Source organism: Phodopus roborovskii, unplaced genomic scaffold (genome assembly GCF_943737965.1).
Source record: "Phodopus roborovskii unplaced genomic scaffold, PHOROB, whole genome shotgun sequence".
Lineage (NCBI taxonomy): Eukaryota > Metazoa > Chordata > Mammalia > Rodentia > Cricetidae > Phodopus > Phodopus roborovskii.
Genome location: NW_026126407.1, coordinates 7,386,668 through 7,410,994, shown reverse-complemented (window position 1 = coordinate 7,410,994; position 24,327 = coordinate 7,386,668). Strand labels below are relative to the sequence as shown.

The 24,327-nt window shown below is 51.0% G+C and overlaps 1 protein-coding gene across 1 annotated transcript in view; it reads left to right on the top strand.

Moving 5' to 3' along the window:
* Positions 1–23,784, top strand: part of Rtn4rl1 (reticulon 4 receptor like 1) — a 72,133-nt gene extending 48,349 nt beyond the window's left edge. The window contains exon 2 of the mRNA XM_051180031.1: positions 22,387–23,784. Within this exon, the coding sequence (XP_051035988.1) occupies positions 22,387–23,711 (1,325 nt within the window). The 3' untranslated portion in view covers positions 23,712–23,784. The remainder of the gene's footprint in view (positions 1–22,386) is intronic.
* The last annotated feature ends 543 nt before the right edge of the window (positions 23,785–24,327 follow it).

Sequence of the window (24,327 nt, the reverse complement as noted above, 5' to 3'; positions counted from 1 at the left end):
CAGTTCTGGGCCTAAGCCTGATGAAGGCAGGCAGTCTCACCTGTGTTATGCCAGCCATTGGGACAAATACTTGTAATTCCAGCACTCACAAGGTGGAGGCAGGAAGTTCAAGGCCAGCCTTGACTACCTAGTGAGTTTGAGGACAACCTCAACTATGTAGACCCTGTCTCAAAAAAGGAATAGGGGGCCAGGCGTTGGTGGCACACGCCTTTATTCCCAGCATTTGGGAGGCAGAGGCAGGACAGACTGGTCTACACTGTGAGTTCTAGGACAGCCAGAGCTATATATAGAGACCCTGTCTCAAAAAGTAAAAACCAAACAAACGAAAGGAGAGGATCAGCCTTACTTCTGCATTTTGGGGAACTGGGATCCCCAACAAGAAGGCCAGCTTTGTGACACACCACTTGGCGAGGAGAAGCCCACAGGAAAAGATGACAGCTCAGATGTCCAGCAGTTCAGTCCCCAGATGGCGTCACACCCTGCTACCATCTGACTGAAGCCTCATGCGGCACTCCCAGCAGGAGCAGCTGTCCTGCTGAGTCTATTTAAGATAATGGATTAGTTTTGTTTCCAGCCCTGTCTTAGTCCATTTTCTGTTTCTATAACAGACTACCCCAGACTGGTTAATTTATGAAAGAAACAAGTTTATTTTGGCTCATGAATCTGGAGGCTGGGAAATCCAAGAGTATGGACCCTGGTATCTTGTTGGTTTTTAGAGACGGCCTCATGATGATTCTACTCATGGTGGAAGGGATGGGGAATGACACACATTTGAGAGAACAAACAAGTCTGGTTTGCTTTATTACAGCTTATGCTTGCAGTAGCCAACCTAGTCCTGTGACTGAAAGAATTCAGCCACATGAGAAAGGCATTAGCCCATCCTAGAGACTTCTGCCTTCATGACCAGAACTATTCCTATTACAGACTGCCTCCATCACTGGGGACCAGGTCTCACCATGAGTTTTGGTGGGTACAAGCCATATTCAAAGCATCACAAACCGTTACCTTCAGCAAGGCTTGTTACATGGATGGTAATAAATGGAGAATAACAAATCAAAGAATAAAAGCTTTTTATTCAAAGCAGGTTGTAGCCAGGGGGCGGCTGCTGTCACTTGCATTTTACCAGAGAAAAAGGCAGACAGAGAAGTGGAAAAGGCATTAGGTAAACTCTCATTGGAGGCAGCTAACAAGCTGTAGGTAGGTGAAGTTGAAGCTGGAAACCCAATGCAATCAGTGTTCTGTTTCTCTAGCTGTCCCAAGTTGGAAGCAGGAGCAAGAGTGGAGGAAGTTTGAGCTGATTATCAGAAGGCGCTGTCTGGCTTTCTGAGTAGCTCCACAAACTGGTAGTCTAACTTGCAGCTATCAAGGCTGTCACTGTAAAGAACTAGGCTGTTTTCCTTGGTTGGTTGCCACAGACTGTGGGTCTGAGTGTTTGGTTTGGTTTAGTTTGGTTCTTTGTGTAGGGGTTCTTTGTATAGCCCTGGCTGTCCTGGAACTAGGGCTTAGACCAGGCTGGCCTCAAACGCACAAACATCCACCTGCCTCTGCCATCTGGAGTGCTGGGATTAAAGGTGTGTGCCACCACTGCCTGGCTCCAAGTGTCTTGGTGTTTTTTGTTTGTTTTTTTGTTTTTTTTTTTTTTTTTGTTTTTGTTTTTTTTTGTTTTTTTTTTTTTGTTTTTGTTGTTGTTGTTTAGTTATTTCAAGACAGGGAATCTCTGTAGCTTTGGAGGTGGTCCAGGAACTTACTCTGTAGACCACGCTGGCCTTGAACTCACAGAGATCCATCTGCTTGTCTCTGCCTCCTGAGTGCTGTGATCAAAGGCATGTACCACCACTGCCTGGCTCCGAGTGTTATTTTTACACATGGGCTGGCAGTATTCGTTTGTCTATTTAGCTTCTGATTTGCCTTTAGGTACTTCCACAAAAACTGACAATCTTGAGGCCATGTTGCACGAACACAGTGTCTGGGTAGGCCCAAGGGGATGAGAATGCATTTGTCTCAGGCCAAGTTTAAAGAATAGTTATTCAAAGCTTGGTGGGGCTGGCACAGGCCTTTAAATTTTTTTTTTAATTTTTATTTTATATCCACTGGTGATTTTGTATTCATGTCTGTGTGATGGTCAAATCCCCCAGAACTGGAATCATAGACAGTTGTGAGCTGCCATGTGGGTGCTGGGCATCAAACCTGGGTCCTCTAGAAGAGCAGTCAGTGCTCTTAACCAGTGAGCCATCTCTCCAGCCCCAGGCTGACATACACCTTTAATCCCAACACTCAGGAGGCAGAAGCAGATGGATCTCTGAGGTTAGCCTGGTCTATAGAGCTTGCTCCAGGACAGCCAGGGCTACACAGAGAAACCTTGTCTTGGGGGGAAAAATCCAACCACAAAAGAATAGTTATTCAGGTGGATCAGGGAAGAAGGAGTATCCCAGATGGAAGATACAGCATGACCCAAGGCTGTGGATAGGAGGGAACTCAGCCTGTGTGCTGCAACAGCCTGCTATTGGGGTGCTGGCACTATAGGTAGATGTTGGCTGAGTCCAGGGTGCTGAGCGGAGAGTTAGACATATTCCTAAGGGAGGCACACAGATATTAGGAGTGATGTAATCAGAGCCAGGTTTCAGAAATACCTGGAGAAGGTAGAGGAGAATGTGGTAAATGCAATGCATGAGGTGATCAAGGAAGCAGCTGCCGGAAGTACAAGCTACTGGACCTGGTAGACCGGACTCAAGGGACCAAGAGAATTCAGAGTCCCAGGTTCCTGGAATACTAAGCTGCTGGTGGTTTCTAGAATGTAATTGGGGGAGAGGGAGGCTCTTAGAAGAGAGGGTGAGGTAGGGAGACCCCCCCCCCTCAGGACACAAACCATTTGCTACAGATCTGGCATTAGGAGAGTAAGAGGGAGAGGGCTTTGCAATCACTAGTATATACACAGGATATGGCGCCCACACCTTCCCGAGGACTGTGGGTAAAAAGAGAAAGGGGAGAGGTGTCTGTGACCATTGGAGCAGCTGTAGGAGAGAGCTGTGCAGAGGAATTTGGGGAGAAGGAGATTTTAAGGGGGCTTTGACCTCAAGGGCACTTGAGGCAAGGTGGAAACTGGAAACCAGTTATCGGTGTCAACCAGGGTTTTATGCATGAGAGGCTGACTCAGTCCAGAGTGCAAGGCTTGGAGAGGGAGGCGGCAGAGGAAGTCAGCTAGCTTCCCTTGCAGGGATGGGGAAAGGAAGCCCTGAGATTTTAGTTCAGCTGAGTTTTCAATGGAAGTGACTGGAGCAGGCCTACAGCAAAGGAGCCTTGGGTAGCAGGGGAGGGGAGGAAGGAACTCTGTGAGCTGGAGGGGCACAGTAGGCAGTTCTGGTAGCTGTCAGCAAGCATGGCCTCAGGCCGAATCCAGACTATAGGTGGAGTGGTGTTTGCCCACACAGTGTTTGGGTTTTGTTTTCTTTATTTGTCGAATACGGTGTTAAACAATTGTATGTGCAAATCTGTAAAGCCAACCTCTGGCAAATCCAAAGACATGATAACCAGAGCCTCACTCCCACCCCTTCTAAGGCAGCAGTGGCTGGAACCCAGGGGCCTTGGATGGACCTGGCTTCCAGGTTGCCACGTGTACCCCCTTACCTCCCCTCCTCACCATAATGGTTGTTGTATGATTACATCTGTCAGCATATGAGAAGAGATGAGTGGCAGAAAGCTTGAGGCCTGTAGCTCTGAGAGATATGGGTGAGGATGCAGAGGAGGAGAGGGATTAGCTCAGGAGAGGGAAGGAGCAGATGAAGCCAGCCCTGGGCTTGTAGAAAGCTGGGACCAGCTAAGATGAACTAGGGACAGGCAGTGACTCTAGTTTCCATTACTGGGAGACAGATCAGGAACCAGAACCTTTCCCACCCAGCACTGGTGTCCTCTGGCTCATAAAGAGGCAGTGATGTACCCAAGCCTCAAGTCTCTAAAGACAGAATGTGTATTCCCCATACCAAGGATTCCCCAGAGCTGGGACACACTGAGACACTCCACTTAGCATGGGGTAGGAATCCTGTCTAGGAGCTCCTGAACAGTTTGGGTGTACCTTAGAGACCAGCGGAGTCTCCCCCGTCCCAGTGACAGGCCTTTAGGAACACGCCTTTCCACTTCCCCCTCCTGCTTCTCTGCAGTGACTTCCGGCCACCCTGTCGCCGCCGGAAGCCTTACACAGACTTCCATAGCTACCCAGGTGGGGTTGCTTGCTTCTGACAGGAGAGGGGCTCTCATTTGGAGCTCTCCCCGCCCCCTCCCCCTGCCCTCCCTCCCACCCCTAGGGAAATAGCTCCACATACACTTCAAGATTAAAACATCCCCATTCACACCCTCTGTGGGAACATTTTCAGGCTTATTGGGAATCATGTGTGGATTGGACACATGTCAACGTCTCACGTTGAGTTGGAATGTAATTAGGTGATGGCAGAAAAAATTCCATCCGTCTCCTGGGAATACTGGAATAATGAGCCATCAAGAGGGGACCGAGGAAGTTGGCAGGGGCTGCTGACCTGAGCCGAAGTGCGGATCATTCATTAGCTCCTGAGATGCCCACGATCAGGGCTGCATAAACGAGCAGGCCTGCTCCTAAGTGGGAGGCGGGAGCCAGTGTGAAGAGCTTGAAAGCCTGCTTCTAGCTTTAAAGTAGGAAATCGAGCAAGTCATCCCTTCCTGGGCTGGGGCCTGAGGAAGCCAGTCTTCTGATGAGGCTGGGGGCGGCTGCTGAGCCACACCCACTTGAGAGAAGATGCTCCTGGGGCTGAAGACTTGAACTTGCCTGTGAGGCAGGGCTGAGGGGCAAGGCCAGGGCTGAGGGAGCAAGGAGTAGCCAGGGGGCTTCTCACTAGGAAGGTGAATTCAGAGACTAGTCATAGGAGAAGCTCAGGGGTGTCCCTGAGGGTCACCCAGACTTCTCTAGGGTCCTCTACTTATCCTACCCTTCCATGCAGGTATGAAAGGAAAACAAAAATGCCAGCTGTGGCCCCAGCCTGGCCTGCCCAACAGTGTGGGTCCTTTCCCCATCAGACCACCAGCTTGTACCCAAAGCTCTCCATTGCAGCACAAGCTACAATGTTTCTGAGGCAGAAACTTCCGGTGGGCTTCAGCTTCTTCAGCCCCAGCTGGGCACCCTCATATCATCAGGTCTGCCCCACCCCAGGCACTGTCTGTCTTTGCACCCTCTCTTCTCTACTGGGGATAGAACCCAGGGCCTTTCACATGCTGGGCAAGCCATCTACCACTGCATTGTACCCCAGTCCTGTTGTACGTCTTTCCATCCTTCCTTCCTTCCTCCTTCCTTCCTTCCTTCTTCCTTCCTTCCCTCTTTCTTTCATTCTCTCCCTCCTTCCCTCCCTCCCTCCCTTTCCTGTCTTAGCTCTTTTCTCAGCTCTGGGACACTACTCCAGCTGTCTCAATCAGGGTTCCATTTGCTCTCCACTCAAGAGTTACATGCTGGGTTCTTAAATATCTGGACTGGATGAATCCTTTCCCTGATGCCCCCCACACAGCAGCGCCAGCCACTGAAGTGGCCACAGAAGCGTCTTCAGTGGCCCACGGTCACTGCCTAGCGCAGAAGAAGGAGCAATGACTGAAGCGTTTCCTCTCCAGGCAGCACCCTTTCCTGTCTTGCGGTCCCCGCAGGGCTGGTCCCGCTACTGGGCAGTCTCTGGCTTTCCAATGCCTATATAGAGATTTTTTAGGGAACTTCAGGACTGGCTTCTGACAAACAGCACCCTTTAGAGGATCCCCCATCCCCACAAGACCTTTTCTTACTCTTTCTCACCTCAAAAGGCAATGAGCCTGTGACAAGCCTGTGCCCCCACTCAGCACTGACTCTCTCTAATAGAAAGCAAGCTGATGACTTAGACTTTCTAGAAAGCACATTAGAAAGGTAAAAACAAAGGTGAAAGTCATTCTATATATAGGGTTTTTTTTTTTTTTTTGTTTTGTTTTGTTTTTTGGAGACAAGGTTTCTCTGTGTAATAGTCAGTCATGGTTGTCCATGAACTCAATCTGTAGACCAAACTGGCCTCGAACTCTGGGATCTGCCTGCCTCTGCTTCCCAATGCTGGGATTAAAGGTGCCACCATAGTCCAGGTTTAAAATACTTTTATTTAATCCAGTGTATGAAAATATTTCATCCCTCTTGGGGTGGGAAAGATGGCTCAGCGGTTGAGAGCATTTGTTGCTCTTGTAGAAGCTCCAGGTTCAGTTTCCAGCACCCACATGATGGCTCACAACCATCCACAACTCCAGGCATACACATTCAATAAGTCTAAAATTTAAAAAAAGGTCATCTTGCCTGGGTGGTGGCACACACCTTTGATCCCAGCATTCTGGAGGCAGAGCCAGCTGGATCTCTGTGAGTTTGAGGCCGTATTTCAATGGTCCTGAAGATCACAGCTTTAGGTCATGTGCTGGGCACTCGAGATCCCAGAATCCAGTATTCAGATGGCCCTACCTGCATGCAGATTCTCTTGCCTGTGAGGTGCACCAGCCACTTTCCCATGGCCTTGTCCTCCTTAGCTCAAACTCCATTCTGGATCTGAGGCCCTGAGTGATGGGAACTGTGAACAGAGAGAAGAGGGGCACAACCTAAGAGCCGGTGGGCTAGGATTCCATAGAGCTGGTGGGCAGAGGGAGTGGGGAGTGAGGTGCGGGTGCTGCAGTCCACAGACAGGTTAATGGCTCCTGCCTTGAACACAATTGAATTTGCCCTTCTGAGCCTTCTGGCTTTGGAGAAGGGCCTCTCCTCCTGGGAACTCAGCTGGACTTCAGAGCCACAGGGCCTGGACCAGCTGGGCTTGATTCAATCAGGAGAAATGAAGAGCGGTGGGCTCGCAGACATCTCTGTGCCCAGAGGAGCTGGTGGCTCAGCCAAGAAAGATAAAGAGAGCTGATGGGTGGGGGTGGGCTTGTCCCAGGCCTCTCCTGGCCGTACAGATCTCCTGGGAAAGCAACTCCAAAGACTGCCACCCTCTCTGACTCCTAGAATACAGCTGTGGTTGCTTGTAATGCACATCCCTCTCCTCTGACCATCTTTCCGTGTTTCTAAAAGCTGTTTGTAGAGTGATGTAAAAGCAGCTGGGACCTAGTCTGTTGTCTCTGTATCTGTGAGGCAGTGCACATGTTAGGAAAAGGGGGTGTGGGGGGATACGCTGTGCTGGAGAAGAAACAGACAAACAAGAGAGACTCCATCCTCTCTCTGCTGTATCTTTTATGTGTATCCACCCAACTCTGAGACCTGTGGTGTCGCCTCTGTGCAGGAGGCAACTGACACAATGGGACAGGTTGAAAACTGCCTATGGCTCCTAACTGACATGCTCTCTCCCAGCCTCTGGACTTGTCCAGGGGCTTCCTTCTAGTTCAGAAGCTCTCCCAACCCTCTGTGTGCCCCGACGGAGGCTGACCTACATCTGAGGTTTTCCTCCATGCTCTTATGTCGGCTTCCTCCCCTCATCATCTGGGTGTCGGCAGTGTGGTGGATGGCTCTATGTAGAGCGATAGATAGTTCGTTGGCTCTGTCGGACCACCAGTAATTGTTGAGGGCCCAGCACTGTCCTGGGGACAGGGAACATAGAAGCACATAATCAAACCAGATGCTGGAAGTACAATCAATAAGGCAGGGTTCTTATGAAATCAAGAGTGTCTGAGGGCAGGAGGAGGGTGTTCTAAAACAGGGAGGTGATGTCTGAGCTGAGACCTGGCTGCCAAAACAGAGATGGCCCTACAAAGACCCTGCCCGGGACAAGTGGCCTTGTAGAAACAGCCAGCGTTAAAACTCTGAAGTAAATGTTATGTGATTCTGATTGCATGAACTGTTCAGAGCAGGCAAATCCACTGAGACTTAAAGGAGATTCGTGGCTGCCAGGGGTTGGGGGAGGGAGTATGGGGGGTGACTGCTAATGGACGTGTGGTCTCCCTTTGGAGTAAGGGAAATATTCCAGAACTAGATAATGGCGGTGGCTGGCACAGTGCTGTGAATGCTTTCAAATGGAAAATTTTAGGGTTTAACATGTAGGAAGTATGTGTGGACTTTAGCGTAAAGCAAAGCCAAACCTTCACGGCACCAAAACTTGCTCTGACCTAGAGTGGCTAGCGTGGTTAAGCGCCAGGGTGCCAGGGCAGGCTCAGGACTGTGCTGGAGAGGACAGGGTGGACTGATAAGAGGTTGAATTTTATTATGGTGCAAGCGGTAGCCTCTAGAGGATTCCAAATAGGATAGTAATGTGATTATTGTTTCCTTTTGTTTTTGTGGTACTGAGGACCAAACCCGGGCATTGCATATGTAAGGCCAGTGCTATACCACTAAGCTGCACCCCCAGTCCCATACTTAACTATTTTTGAAAATATTTCTGGCTGTGGTGTAGATTGTTGTGGTAATGGGGTGGAAATAAAAGTAGAAGATCCATTAGAGAAGCCGTTGTAGGGTCGAGCGGGAGATGACAGTGGGCACGGTGAGGACAGAGAATTATGTGTGGGATATATTTTGAGGGGAAACCAGTGGGGCCTAGGGGATCAAAGAAAAAGAGGACTAAAGAAAGGGAGGGACGGGAAATAGTCTCCTGCATTTTCAACCTGAGCAGCCACATGAAGGGCTTCATCAGCCTTTGGGATGGAGACACCTGTTAGGAAACATGCTGAGGATGTGGTGGGCCTGGCCTGCTGGTTCGATAGCCCTGTGGTGCCGCCGGTGGACAGTGCAGTGGCCTATTGTGAACTTGAAGCCTAGCATCAGATCTCACTCCACAGAGATGGTGCTGAAAATGTTCCTGTGAGTTCACTTGGGGGCTGGTGTGACTCCAGGGGAGAGGAGCTGGGGCTCAGGCCTCGAGAATGGGGACACACAGAGGTCAAGGAAGAGCGCACTAAGGAGCAGCAGCCGGCAGGATGGATGGATGGTCGGAACCAGCAAAGTCATGCTTCTGAAATGGACAATAAAGTGTTTCCAGAAGGGATAGGGGCCTCATGAGTGCAAGGCCAGCCTGGACTATGTGAGATCCCGTCTCAAACAAAAAGCAAACAAAGAAACACCAACTTGCCATCAGGTATAGGGTAGCGGGCCTGCCTTCCAGGTGAGTCTGGATGCTCACAGTAGCTGGTCACGAGAGGCTGGAGGGTATGAGTTGGCTGCGCCTGCCATTGCTACAAAGGCTGAACAGAGAGCATAAGGGCTTGGGTTAGGAGTTTGAAATTGAGGGGATTGGCTAAGCTCCTGGGCCACTGAGGAAATAAATGTTATCATTGAGTGAAGGGTGGTTGTGGGGATCCTGTGGAGCCCAGGACTGATCCCCTTTGCCTCTCAGGGGGTGATTCATATTTCAATGTATTCCAGCTGAAAAGGGAACCCACTTAGAGCAGGTGGTAAGCCAGTACATGGAAATTTGATATATTTTGACTAATGCATTTTGAAATTTGAAAACTGCAGACAATTTTATTCAAGATCCATTTTTATACCAACTCATTACTGGGAGAGAAAGGCAAAAGATTTCAGGTTTCCTGTGAACCCAGACCTGTCACCACCAGGCCCTGCTAAGCAGGCTTGACCTGGCCAGGTCAGCCTTGCATGCAGCCACTGCGAGCCTCACCCACTCTTTCTTTAGCAACCTCTTTCAAGAATCCCACTGGGGGTTACTAGTCCAATTTAATCTGACCTTCAGCCCCACCTCTGACGTGCCAACTCCAACGAATCCCTGGGGCCGGCACTTAAGACAAGTTTTGTGATACGGACAAGGGTATTACACAGAATTTCCACATCCTTCCCCAACTGCTTGTGCTTTCTCCAGCCTCCTGAGCCTGAAGCCCAAGGAGTAGAAGTAAATAATGGAGACCCGGGAGGAGGGAGGATGTCCATAGGGGAGCAAGTGGAGAGTCCGAAAGAGGGTGATGCTGAGGGAGAGTCTCTGAGTGAGCAATGCCCCTAAAGAGCTGTCTAGCTTTTCATTACGGATGCCAGGTCCATCTTGTTTGAGTCATAATAGTTCCTGGGCAAACAGCTGCAGAGTGTTGAGCTTCATTGTTCTTATTGTTAAGATGGAGACATGAACACCTTTAAAATGAGTTGGGAGGGCTATTCAAGAAGTGAATGTGAATATTCATGGGATGCACAGGGCGGTTCAACACATACTTCGGGCCAGAGTCTCCAAGGCAAAGCCCTTGGAGGTTCTGAGTAGCTCACAGATGGGATGGGAAGGCAACCCAGCAGGAAGGGCTGATTCTAAAAGTCCCTTTGACCGGGGACTTCTTTCGTGCTGATCTTAAGGCTAAAGGCTCTAAGCTAACCCTTCTAAGAGGTAACTTGTCAATGTTCATCAAGGGGACTTGGGCTCATTGAAATTGGTCTAAAGAAAAGTCAGGAATTTGAACAAAGAAGTTGATTTCAGTGTTATTTAATTTAATTTCGCTGACCTTAAGGAATTAATAGATCCATTGACAAAAGCCCCCTCCCTGGCATAGAGAGAGTGGTTTCCTTCATCCCAGCCCCATAGCTTCCCGTTAGCCTTGCCTCTCAGGACTCAACAAATATCACCAATTTCTGCCGTGATTTTTTTGTTTTGTTTTAATTTGAAGCAGGATTTCTTGTGGCCTTTGCTGGTCTAGGACTCTGATAGTCTTGCCTCCCAAGTACCGTAAGTTTGCTGGCGTTTTTGCCCTGGCTGTCCTGGAACTCAGTCTGTAGACCAGGCTGGCCTTGAACTCAGGTCCACCTGCTTTGCCTCTGGGATTAAAGATGTATGCGTTAAAATATTTTTTATTATTAATTTTATGTATTCAGGTATTTCGTCTGCATGCATGTATGTGTACCATTTAGGGGCATGATGCCCTTGGAAGCCAGAAGAGGGTTATCAGATCCCTTGGAACCCGAAGTTGCAGAGGGTTGTGAGCCACCTTGTGGGTCCTGGGAGTTGAATCCAGAACAGCCAATACTCCTAACAGCTGAGCCATCTCTTCTTCAGACCCTGCCATGACTTTTTGTTTGTTTTTTTTTTTTGAGACAGAGTATGTAGCCCAGTTTTGAACTTACTCTGTAGCCCAGACTAGCCTCAAATTAAAGATTGTCCTGCCTCTGCTTACCATTTTCTAGGATTAGAGGTCTTGTACCACACTGTCCAGCTCAGCTATGATAATTTATAGCAGTAAAAAATGAGAGACATAAATGTTTCAGAGATAAATAAATTATAATGTATGCATAAAGCAAGATCATCTGCAGTCTCCAGAAATCCTGCCTGTTAACTCCATCATTCTTCCTTCTATGTCAGATCTGGGTAACTGGCCCTGGCTGATTGATGAGAGCTGATTTCCCCACTGCCCTGGGGCAGGGACCACTCCACCCACAGGGATCCTCAGCACAGGACTGTGCAGCTGGGTGGAAGCAGAGGGCTGCATATATAACACAATCTCAACTTTATTTCTTTAAATAAAATTTTTATTTAAATTTTATACAGCCCTATATAAATGAAGGAGCTATTGAAGGTTCAGCAAGGACCTGTCAGCAGTTGTCAAGGGTAATGGGAATGTAGTGATTTTTTTCCCGTCCTTTTTACTTCCATACATTTTACGTTTCCCCACAACTGGCAAGTATTGCTTTAAGATGAAAGTAAATAGTGATGGATGACTTTAAAGGAAAATTGGATAGGTAAAAAGAGGGCTTGAAGACCACCAGGAAGCCCATGCTAAATGTGACCTGGCTCAGGTCTCCCAGGCCTGGGACCTGAGGATGAGCGGTTGTGGGTCCCTAGAGGACACGCAGCACTTGGGGCAGAAGGTCAGGGTGGAAGCTGGAAACAGAGTAAGTACCTGAGGTGCCTATTGGGCTCTGAAGGAAGTGAGGAAATTCTGTGTGGGGATCAAAGGACAAAGGCATGAGGAGTGAGGCCTGGAGAGCCTATTTGTCATTTGTCCCAGAACACATGCTAGAGCCCAAGAGTCCAAAAGGAGGTGGGAGGCATTTGGACCGAGGCCGAGTCAAGTGGGATTAGAAAGGCATGTTTACGAATGCTTTCAAACTCCTGGTCCTTCAATGATGCAGACTCACTGGAAACCCCACCCTTGGGTGACTCTTCCCTGCCTCTTGCCACACCTAATAGCTAATATCCCTGGAGAAAGCCCCAAGATCAGGCTGGCTGGAGTTCCTGACAGCTCCCGCCCTCCTGCAGAGGGTCCTCAGGTGACCAGAGAAGCTGGCTAACCCTCAACACCAGGTGTGTGTGTGTGTGTGTGTATATGTGTGTTGTGGTGTGTGGTGTGTGTGTGTGTGTGTGTGTGTGTGTGTATGTGTGTTGTGGTATGTGGTGTGTGTGTGTGTGTGGTGTGGTGTCTTTTGCCTCAGACTTTCACCCTCATCTCTATCTCCAACCTCAGCACAAGAGCCCTCCTACTCCATGGAGAAAGTAGAATCTGTCAAGGCTAACCCTAGTGCCATCTCTGTGTGTGCCGTGGCCCTCCATTACTGGGAGCAGGCATTCTTGTCTCCCAGTTTCCTGCCCTTTCAGGCCTCCTGTTTCAGTTTCTCTCCTCCTGAATCATGCTTGTTGGCATGAAAACTGGCTCTGTTTCTTCCATCGCCAAAAACAAACACTGGGAGGCTGTGGGAGATGGAGAGCAGTTAATGGGTCCCCAGTACAGTGGGATGAGAGTAACTTCTAATGTTCTGTTGCACAGTAGGGTATCTGTGCTTGTCAATTAATTGTAAATTTCAAAATAGCTAGGAGAGAGGATTTTGGATGTTCCCAACACAAAGAAATGATAAACATTTGAGGCAATGGGTGTGCTAATTGCCCTGATCATCACACATTGTATACATGTTTTGAAATGTCAGGCTGTACCCCATAAATATGTACAATTACTGTGCAGCGATTCGAGATAAAAACTATAATTTTAAAAAGCTAAAAAAGGAAAAATAGCTGCCCTTGACCCACACCCCCACAAGGTCCTTCCTGTTTCTCCAACCACTTAATGTCAGGGCTTCCTGTGTGAGTGTGTTCTTGGTGCCCACAGACACTCCTTGCTCCCTGCCTCCCCCAAGAGGAGTCACCCCTATCCCATAATACCAGGCAAGCCACATGCATGATGATGACCAATGAAATATGAGTAGGGATGAGGCCTGTCACTTGAAGCAAGCATTGAAAGTGCCAGCGGCTGGTCTGTCTCTGTGTCTTTTCCCCGGAGCATTCTGGGTCAAGGATGCTCTTCTGACCCAGCTTCCCACATGGAGCCCTCCCTCATCTTTGTTAGGCTAGCCTTTGTTGCTGGCAGCCATGGAAACTCTGGGGCACTTGGTATTGTAACACATCCTCCCATGTCCTGGCTGGTCTAGCGTTATCATCTTCCTCCCCTCCCCTTCATTCTTATTTGTCCTTCTCTGTCTTTGGGTCCCAGCACCTCCTGGACGTGAGCTTGCCCGTGGTACCGCTCTGTGGCTGATCAGTCTGGTGCTTCAGTTGGCATCAATTCCTCCTGGAAACACTGGGCTTCAGTACCGTCTTCTCCAAGGTTCCCACCATTGGGTTCAATCCCACATCTTCTTTCTTGACTATCCTAGATGACTTCATCCATTCCCATGGACTAAATGCCGTCTCCATGCGAATGCTCCCAGATGCACTGCCTCCTCTGGGTTCCTATGTTGTGCATCCAGCTGTTACCGCTGCATCTCTGAAGCCACTCAGACTTCACATGTCCACAAGCCTGCTTCCTAGGCTCCTTCAGGCTCACAGCGGTACCTGGTAGAGCCACCATGGTCCTTCCAGCTCACCCATACCTCACAGAGGCTCATCTGGATGGCATCCTAAACAATTCTCCATGCTGACCCTTGCTTTCCGCCTCTGGGACCTCACATCTCTCACAGACTGTGGCCACAGGCCTCCTTACTGCCTGTCTTGCTCTGTATCAACCTGTCCTCCTCAAGTCCAGGCACATCACCTCCCGTTCAGCCTCTGGCTCCTGTCTCTCTAACCTCATCCCTTCTCCTTTCTCTCATCAGTACCAAGCACAGTCCTACCCCAGGGCCATTGTACCAGTCATTCTCTGTGAAGCTGTTCCTCAGTCTACCCTTGTCCCTTGTTTTTCTTCTTCCTACTCTTCTTCTACCCTCCTCCTCCTTGAGACAGGGTCTCATGTATCCCAGGCTGGTCTTAAACTCGCTATGTAGCCAAGAATGTCCTTGAACTTCTATCTACTTCTACCTGCCCCCCTTCTTCCTCCCAAGTGCCGAGATTGCAGGTGTTCTTCACCACACTTGGCTTATGTGTTCCTGGGACTTGAACCCACAGCTTTATGCATTCTAAGCAAACACTCTGCTAATTAAGCCACTTTGCCAGCCCTTGCCCCTCATTTTTATCCTTTAGATTGCAACTCAAATGTTGAGCTCATAGTTAAAGTGGGTCCCTTCTTTAATCTAAACATTAACCCTTCTTTGTGCTCCCAGAACTTAATTTAGTCTTTTTGTAACACACGCACGCACGCGCGCGCGCGCGCGCGCACACACACACACACACACTGGAGGATCCATGGGTGAAGGAGCTGTGTCTCCTAATGCTGCAGAGGCAACCATGAGCCCATCCTCTCCCAAAAATGGAGGGGGTGGGGACAGGTGCAGAACAGAGTGGTCAGCAGGTACAGGTTCAGAGCTTGCATGTCAGTCCTGAATGCCTTCCACTGACAGCCAGGGAGCCGTGGCCGTCTAAGGCTGGAAACAAGGACTCCTAGCAGAGAGCTGCTTCTTTTCATTGGTTGCTCAGGGTTTGGAAGCACTGCCCCCTGCATACCTCTCCTTCCCACCCCATCCCCCAGTTCCCTCTGGAACCTGCATGCTTCTGGAACCCCCCATTCAGGCATCTGCATATAGTTGCCAACTCCTTCAAAGGTCCCATGCCCTGCTACACATGCCCTACACACACCTGCAATTTGCTGTTGTTTGTGGGGAGTGGCAGTTGGCTCCACAAGGTTTCTGGGCAGGAGGCAAATCCTGGAAACCTCCTGGGAAAGATGAATACTCAGAACCTCTGCAACCCTACCTCCAGGTCGTGGTGACACATGCTCATAATTCCAGAACATGGTGACAGGAGGGTCAAGTGTTCAAAAGGAGGTTAAGACTTTCCCTGGCTTCATGAGATCCTGTTAAAAAAGAAGAGGAGGAGGAAATGGTGTTGGTGGTTGCAAGAGGGAGGGAAACCCATAGCCCCATCCTAGAGCCCTCAAACCAAGCAGAATGCTTGATTAACATGAGGGCATGAGGACACACGTTAAGGACTGGGGGTGTGGGTGAGGGGTGCTTGAAGAGGCAAAAAGTGTCTATGAGCCTTGCATTTCTTACAGAGAGCTGTTAGGCACAGGTGGGGATGATGGACTGGGACAAAGGACAGAGTAGAAAGCAGGGTGCCTTCTAAGAATTTTAGCCCCCGGGTTAAGTGCTCCTCAGCATATGCTGTTAGAACTCTGGATTCTGCGACCATCCTGAGTTGGAGTGACTACTGCCAGGATGTCTTGGCAGCCTGGGGACAGTCTCCTTTGCTAAAATAACAGTGAAACCATTTCCCATGTAGCCTGCTCAGGCCCAAGAATTTTAGGTGCCCAGACTAGGCTTCTCTTGTTTATAAGGCCTCAGGGAGACTTTATGGCCCATCTGGAATTGCCCAGATGAAATGGGCTCCCACTGGGATGGGTCATAAGTTGGGGCAGTGCCTTAATACAGAGATGCACAGGGTAACCTCTAGCCCTGCCCCCTACAGTATACCCCTGCAGGCAAGGAAGTGAGGCCTGATGGGTAGGGTATTGGAGACCCCAAATTGCTCTCGGGAGAAGTTGCCTGTCCAATTAGCATGGTGCTGGCAGTCAGGCCTGTTTCAAGGAACCAGCCCAGGCAGACAAAAGCCAAAAGGTTATTCCAACGGGGAGCTGCCCACTTCTCAGCTGAGAGGAATCCTGGTACAGAGAGAACCTGCAGGGCCTGTTTGATTCAGAATATGAGGAGAGCAAGGGCTGAAGGCAAAGAGCTGGTGAGGACCAAAATAAGACACCTCAGCGCCATCCCCAGCCCCAGTATGTGCTGCTTCTCCTGGGGTGCCCTGTCTGAGGTGCTGCACGATAAAAGGGGTCTCTAGAGATAGATGTGAGTTTATGTGCATGCACTCAGGCAGATGCAAATGCCTTGCATACGAACTACGTCTACGTCTGTGAGCATGCATCCGTGAGCACATAAACACCTCAGGTACACATCTACAAAGACATGCATGTAAATGTAATGCTGGGTTATCCACAGCTCACTCACACTTTGCCAGGAGTCCTGACTCCTGGACTGACTGCAGGTACTGAGCCAGTATACTGTTCCATTAACATAGGCTTGCATGGTCCTTGCTTCCTTTTCCCCCCTAGGATTATTATTTTTTTTATTATTATGTATTTATTTGGTTTTTCAAGACAGAGTTTCTCTGTGTAGCCCTGGCTGGCCTGGAACTCAGAGATCTGCCTGCCTCTGCCTCCCAAGTGCTGGAATTAAAGGTGCACATCACCAAATCTGACCTCCTCTCATCTTTAACCCGGATGTTTCTGTTTGAAGGCTCTGTTCCTGATTCCCCTTTAGGGTGACTAAGTTGCTCTGGTTTATTTGGAACTATTTCTATTTAGTGCCGAAAGTCCTATACGTTGGGAAACTCTCCAGTCCCTGCAAAATTGTCTGTGTCTCCCTGCCCCAGGAAAGGCCTGGTGTTGGGTCCTCAGAGCTGTCATCATCTGGTCACTTCCTTGATGAACCCAGGGAACCTTGGTGACAACCAAGTTCAGGTCTCTACTCGCATCCTGACATCATCTAGTCTCCCCAGGAGTAATTGCAGCCAGTGTTTACTAACACAAGCCAGGTCCTGGGCTTGGGATTTTCTAAGCCCAGGGCTTTCTAAGTGTTATCCTCAATTCTGCAGAGACTTGGGAAGGTGCTGTTAATGAGAGCCTAATGTGTGCAGGAAACATTGATCACCTACTATGTGTAGGGAACACGCTCATCAGGACAGAGGAGAAAGTAAACAAGTGAATTTGTGCTATGCATTAGAAGAGGACGGCATGCTGTAGAATAAAATGTATTCAGGAAGAAGCACCTTGACAATCAGCTGTTTACAAGTGGCCTTGCTGGGAAGAAGCCATGCACACATACTGGGAACAGTTCCAGAAAGAGGGAACAGCATAGCCAAAGGCAGGAGGCTGAGTGCCTGGCATATGGGAGCGACAACAGTAATGTCTGTGTAACCAGAGAAAGGCAGCGCCTCTGGGCGGTGATCTAGACCTGGGAGCACCTTAGGGTTAGATGGGAGCCATGGAGGATTTAGACAGGACAGCATATTCTGACTGGATCTTCCCCTGGACCTCCCTAGCTACTGTTGAAAGAGATGTAGGGGTGAGGATGGGGATAGAGCGTCGGTCCATCCAGGAGGCTGCTGGAAGAATGATAGCAGTAGTGGCTGTGGTAAGTAGATAGACGATGGATGGATTCTAAAATTAAGTCAACAGGGTTTCCAGTGAGTGGAGTATGGGCTGAGGAAAGGAACCACTACAATTCTGAGGTTGATCCTGAGCATCTCAAGTGAGTGGGTCATCTTCACCCAGTATGGAGAAGCTCCGAGTGGAGGTGGTGGTGGAGGAAGAGAGAGGCTTGGTTTGGATGGAATTGGTTAGACAGATGGAGATGCAGGAGCAGTGGGTGGGTACTAGCATCTGTGGGCTTAGGGATTGGCCCAGTCTTCAGTGATTGTCCCATTTTGCAGTTGAGCAAAATGAGGATCCTGCAAACATTAAGAGGAGCAGTCAGGATTGAACTTGGGTCTCTGGCTCCACAGCCATGCTCTTCTTACAGCTATGGGAGGAGGTCGCTGGCCATTCTGCCCAGCAGTGGAGGCTGTTAAGGGGGAGCCCAGCTGTCCCCTGGCCAGTTTCCTTGTCTTCAGGGCTGAGCCAGGAAGGAGCCTATGCTTAGAACACAAGTGGCATAAGTGCCAAGTGGCCTGAGGCGCCAGCAGCCCCAGGAGTGCAGCCGGCCTGGCCCGAGGCTGCCATCCACGCAGCAGAGCGCATTCGGTTAGCATTGATTGCTCAGAGCATCTGGCCAGGCTGGGGGCAGGGGAGGGAGGGAGGACTGAAGGCCAGAGAGACTGGATACAAGGCAGAGCAGCCTGCAAGCTTCAGAGAGACCCACTGACCTGCCCAGGGGCCATGGGCAGGGAGGGCAGCCCCTTGGGTGCTCACTGGAGTGACTGTCCTGACATTCCTGGGCCTGAGAAAGCTGACCGGCCCTGTTTGAGACTGCACTGCCCACTCCTGGGCAGGAAGCTGAGGCTAGAGCCCCAGTCTGATGGCAACTAGGCAGGGTCTGTCCCACCGCTGCCTCCAGCTGTGGCCGGCCACTGATGCTCTGGGCACCTCATTTTCTTCTGTGAGTGATGCTGCTCCCGTAGGGTTATGAGAACTTCAATTAAAGGCCCTATTCCCAGAGCCGGATCTTCCTCGTTATTTCCTTTCCTGTTTCTGGTGGCCAGGGTACTGCAGGGCCCCTACGACACTGGACTGTGTGGCCTAGGTGTAGCAGACAGGTCCTCTCGATGCTGGCCCCAGTGTCAAGCTCTCAGGTTGCCCCAGCCCTGGGCTTGTCCTTGGAGGCTTGGCACCATTAGAGAGGGTGGGAAAACACAGGCCCACGTTTCCACCATAGTGCCTATGCACATGCTATTCTATTGCCTTTGCCTTGCTGCCCATCTGACCAGATCTGCTCCCATGGTCATTCATAGGCACACCCAGTGAGTTGGCTGTCCATGCTTAGCTTGGCAGAAGGTGTTTGGAGTTTGCAGGCCGATCTGAGGACACTGGCAGCTCCCTTGCCTGTATGTCCTCTGTGACGTGCTCAGGTTTGAGCAGACCCGCCCCCCTCCCACAGCTAAGGCAAGCTGCACAGAGTAGGGCCCCTCTCAGCCCAGTTCATAGGTCAAACACTCTAGAAGGTTGAGGAACTGTTGGCGTCACACAGGGGACCCAGTAACCAAACAATGCTGATTAGTGGCCCAGGGGTAGCCTCCTTCTAGGCCCTTCCCTTAACCTTCCCTATATTCCCCAGGTACCTACCTGGACATTGCCACCCCCACATGCAAATGGGCCATGATGCTCACTGCCAGGCCCTTCCACCACTGGCTTCTGTGACTTTCCTAGACTCAGGGGCAAGTGTGAATGGAAGAAGGAATGAATGAGGCTGTATAGCCGCTTGGGGAACTCATGCGTGTGGGAGGCTGGAGGTTTGGGAGTAGCAAAGCAGAAGGCAGTGAAGGGCATCTCCTAGAGGGAAGGTAGGGAGATCTGGGTCTTCTCTCTTCCATCCCCTTGAGAAGAAGGCAGCCCTGCCCAGGAGGGGCTTGAGGAGTCTGGCAGGAGAGGTGCAGGGCGCTTCCACAGAGACTTAGCTTCCTGCTAATTTGCAATCTTAAAATGCATAGCAAAGGCTCCATCCTCATTGTTGGTACATTAATCAGGCAATCAGCAGGGCAGGCCTCCCAAGGGCCTCATGGAGGGGGCACAGGAGGCGCCATGGTAATGCAGTGCCTGCCTCCCTGGGAAGAAACCTGCTGGATGATAGTCCTAGGACTGGCACCTGCTGGTTCAGGCAGGGGGTCCAGAAGTGGTCAGGGATGGTTGGGACAGCTAGTCCAAAGTCTTGGAGTAATACTACTGGCTTTCAAAGGCATGGATACAAACTTGGCTGAGCCTCTCAGCAACCTCCTCCCATTAGAAGAGATGGAGGTTCTGGAAAGCTAGCCTTTCTGACGTGGACTCCGGCATGTGGGAAAATATTAAAGGACAGGGATCAGCTGCCCTGAGCCTGCATCCTATTGGTATACTTCCAGAAGAGCCCTTCACTGTGTAGGAAGTGACTGCCCTACACAGTTCTCATGGTCTCATTGCCTTAGACCTCCTAGTAATGATAGCCTGTTCTTCCCTGGGGTAACGGGATCAGCCTGGTCCTGCATCAGGTCTTGCCTAGAGTCCTTTGTCCTCCTGTTGCCCTCTTTGAGAGAAAACCCCAATTCTACCTTCACCCTATCCTGCTATCTATCTCTTCCACTTGCCACCATCCGTTCATAAACCAGCTACTAAGCCCACACCTGAGGTTTGCTGCAGTTTGATTTTATTGCCCAAATAGAGCCCTGCCCTGGTTTCCCTGTGCACTGGTATTCCCTGGCAGCCCCTACTTAAAGGTTACCCAAGGGAACCCCGGGTTCTTCTGGGGGTATACAGAGACAGAGCAGCCACAGCAGGTGGAGAAACACAGCACAAGGCAGGTTGAGGGTGCAGGGAAAAGCGCTCTGTAAACTCCAGTGAGCTGTACAAATGTTGAATGGCATTAGTGCTAAGCCCACCACAGCCCCTACCCGCCTGCAGCTGCAGACCAGGGAGGAAATGCTTTATTTTCCCAGGACCCCCAGTGGAGACTCTGCTGTCTCATTCCACCTAAAATGGGAGAAAAACATCATGAATGCCCTTGAACCTAGAGTCTGGGCTACTCCGTGGGGGAAGGTTCTGGCAAGAATGGCCTTCTAGGAAGGCCTGAGCAGGAGAGCGGGTGCCAGCCGAGCAAGGGGATTAGAGGGGGCCTGTGGCCAGTGCAACCAGTGTGGGTTGGATGCTGATGGCGCAGGGCAGGCTGCCTTCCAGGTTACTGGGATTTGGAACTTCTCTTGCTCTGGCCTCCCTCTGAAGTATAGAAGCTCTTGGACAGAGGGTGGTAGGCTGTAGGGCACACCCCAGACTCCAAGGAGGAAGACTGACAGAGTAACATCTCCTAGAGAGAAATTGAACAGAGGTGGCTGTGGCCTGCATTCTGCCTAGTGGCTGGGTGACAGAAAGCAGTGCAGAGGACCCGCAGAGTATGGCCCAACCCAGAAAGGGTCCTATGCTGTGCCGACACTGCCACCGAGGTCGTAATTGCTCTGAGAACGCAACTGAACCCAATTATGCAAAAACTAAATTATGTGCGATGATTTTTATGTGCTGGAAACATTCAGCTGAAGCTGGGTGATTACAGGGGGACAAGAAGCAGCTGCCACTCTCTGGGAACCCATAACTCCCAACAGCTGGGAGCTGTCACTTAAAATGCTGTTTCTGTTGGGAGGGGGGTGGTGATTGGGATGGATGCTTGGCCAGGAACATGGGCAGCCCCTGGGCCTGGGTAGGAGTATGTCTGGACCCTGGGTGGGCAGGTTGGTCAGGAGGTTGGCTTCTTTCATCCCACATCATCTGGGCATATCTGGTAGCAAGAAGACTCGGCTTATATGCCCCTGGCACCCAGGCTCCCCCGGGGTCCCAGCTGAACAAGCTGGAAAAGAAGGGGCAAGAGGCCAACAGAGGTGGGGTAGGTCATGACTGCCTGGCCCATCAGGGTTTGTGTCTATAAGCCTGGAGCCTGTCCCCATCTTCTTGACGCGCCTGCTAGGCCACTTGGGGCAGCTGTGACCCTGGAAAAAAACAGGTAATGACAATCGTCCATAATGAGGCTGCTTCAATAATGAGCATGGGCCTATTACCCAACCACAGGCTGGACACATCCGAAAATAATTATTTTAAGGATCCATTAACGAATGTCTAATTAATGCCCAATTAGAGGGAAGCTACAGAGGAAATGCTATGGACAGTCAAGAGGCAAGACCTGATTTTACAGCCATAGCCTGGCAAGCTCAAGCATGGCAGTGAGATGCAGAAGGCCAGAAGGTGATTCAGAGGGGGGCAGCCTCGATCTGGCAGCATCATAGACCCCAGGGAAGCCTCATGTGTCAGCCCTGGTGTCACTCACAGTCCCTCACAGAAACATGCCTTCTGTGGACTGTATTTAACAAATGGAGAAACCGAGGCACAGGGGAGGTGTTGTGTGTTTGAAATTTAGAGCAGTATGTGAATGAAGCATCTCCCGAGCTGTATTTCCGTATTGAGATCGCAATGCTTTTCTTATTCTGGGGAATCATTTGAATAAAGGGATCGTTCAGGACTCCAGATGGGATGTTTGCTTTGTTAGAATCACTACTATTGAAGGCGGCTAACGGTGAGCAAGTGGCAGCGCTGGAGGCTGACATGCTGTGTTCATGGACGTGTTCCACCCAGCAGTAGCCCAAAAGAGGTGTTTGGGTGGGGATTAGAGACTTTCCGGACAGCTCGAGAGGTGTGGAGATAATGTGGGCCTTGGGCCCAAATTTCCTGTCCTGCCTCTTTGCCTAAGAGACCCGTGTGTACAGTAGAGCAGACAGAACCCCTGTGGGCCTCGAGTGCTGTTCAGCGGTCCCCTTTCCCACCCTCTGCCCCCATGCGTGTTCCTCTCCCGCGCTGCCCTCACAGTTGTTCTGTCTCTCTCCCCACCAGGGTGCTGTGTGGAATTGCTGCTGCTGCTTCTGGCTGGGGAGCTACCCCTGGGTGGTGGCTGTCCTCGAGACTGTGTGTGCTACCCCGCACCCATGACTGTCAGCTGCCAGGCACACAACTTTGCTGTCATCCCGGAGGGCATCCCAGAGGACAGCGAGCGCATTTTCCTGCAGAACAATCGCATCACTTTCCTGCAGCAGGGTCACTTCAGCCCCGCCATGGTCACCCTCTGGATCTACTCCAACAACATCACTTTCATTGCTCCCAACACCTTCGAGGGCTTTGTGCATCTGGAGGAGCTAGACCTCGGAGACAACCGGCAGCTGCGAACGCTGGCACCTGAGACCTTCCAGGGCCTCGTGAAGCTCCATGCCCTCTACCTCTATAAGTGTGGACTGAGCGCCCTGCCTGCCGGCATCTTCGGTGGCCTGCACAGCCTGCAGTACCTCTACTTGCAGGACAACCACATTGAGTACCTCCAAGATGACATCTTTGTGGACCTGGTCAACCTCAGTCACTTGTTTCTCCACGGCAACAAGCTTTGGAGCCTGGGCCAAGGCATTTTCCGGGGCTTGGTGAACCTAGACCGGTTGCTGCTGCATGAGAACCAGCTACAGTGGGTCCACCATAAGGCTTTCCATGACCTTCACAGGCTGACCACCCTCTTTCTCTTCAACAACAGCCTCACTGAGCTGCAGGGTGACTGCCTGGCCCCGCTGGTGGCCTTGGAGTTCCTTCGCCTCAATGGTAATGCCTGGGACTGTGGCTGCCGGGCACGTTCTCTGTGGGAATGGCTGCGGAGATTCCGAGGCTCCAGTTCCGCTGTTCCCTGCGCCACCCCTGAGCTGCGGCAGGGCCAGGATCTGAAGCTACTGAGGGCCGAGGACTTCCGGAACTGCACAGGACCAGCGTCTCCACACCAGATCAAGTCACACACGCTCACCACCTCTGACAGGGCTGCCCGCAAGGAGCACCATCCATCCCATGGCGCCTCCAGGGACAAAGGCCACCCACATGGCCACATACCTGGCTCCAGGTCAGGTTATAAGAAGCCAGGGAAGAACTGCACCAGCCACAGGAACCGGAACCAGATCTCTAAGGTGAGCACTGGGAAGCAGCTTCCTGAACTGCAGGACTATGCCCCTGATTACCAGCACAAGTTCAGCTTTGACATCATGCCCACTGCGCGACCCAAGAGGAAGGGCAAGTGTGCCCGCAGGACCCCGATCCGTGCCCCCAGTGGGGTGCAGCAGGCCTCCTCCGGCACTTCCCTGGGGGCCTCGCTCCTGGCCTGGATACTGGGGCTGGCGGTTACTCTCCGCTGAGGACTAGGGCACATTACCCAGCACTGCCACAAGTCCAGCAAGGAACAGAATCTTTTCTCCTTTTTTTTCCTAAGTGGAAGATCGGCTGGGTTTCAGAAAAAGGCTGCTAAAGCCTTCAGCCACAGTCTGGACCCTTCCTGGTGGATTATAAGCCCAAAGTGTACAGCTCTAGACAGGAGGGGTAAGCACATCTCGCCTGGTTGTCTTGGCCCAGCACCTACGGACAGCATCCACGCCAGCACAGGCCAGCACAGCGGTCAAAGGCACACAAAGTGAATCGTTAGTGGTGACAGGACAGGACATGTGCCCTATGAAGAAGCTGGGCCTCTGGTCATCTGGGAAGAAGGGCCGAAGGACCCTGCTGTCATGGGAAGGAGCAGGACTCGGGACAAGGCTCATCCAGAGACAGCCGGGGCAGCCAGCAGTCTCAGAGCACTCTTGGCTCTTGCCTGAGGCCACTTAGTCAACCTGCCCAGTCCAACCCTATGCCACCCTCAGTCCCTACCCGTGGGGGTAATGCCTCTCATTCCCGATGTCTCAGGCAGTCCTGGCAAACCCGCTGGGGTCCAAGACCAATCACCAAAGGAAAGATCGCCAGAGGACGACATTTAGAACT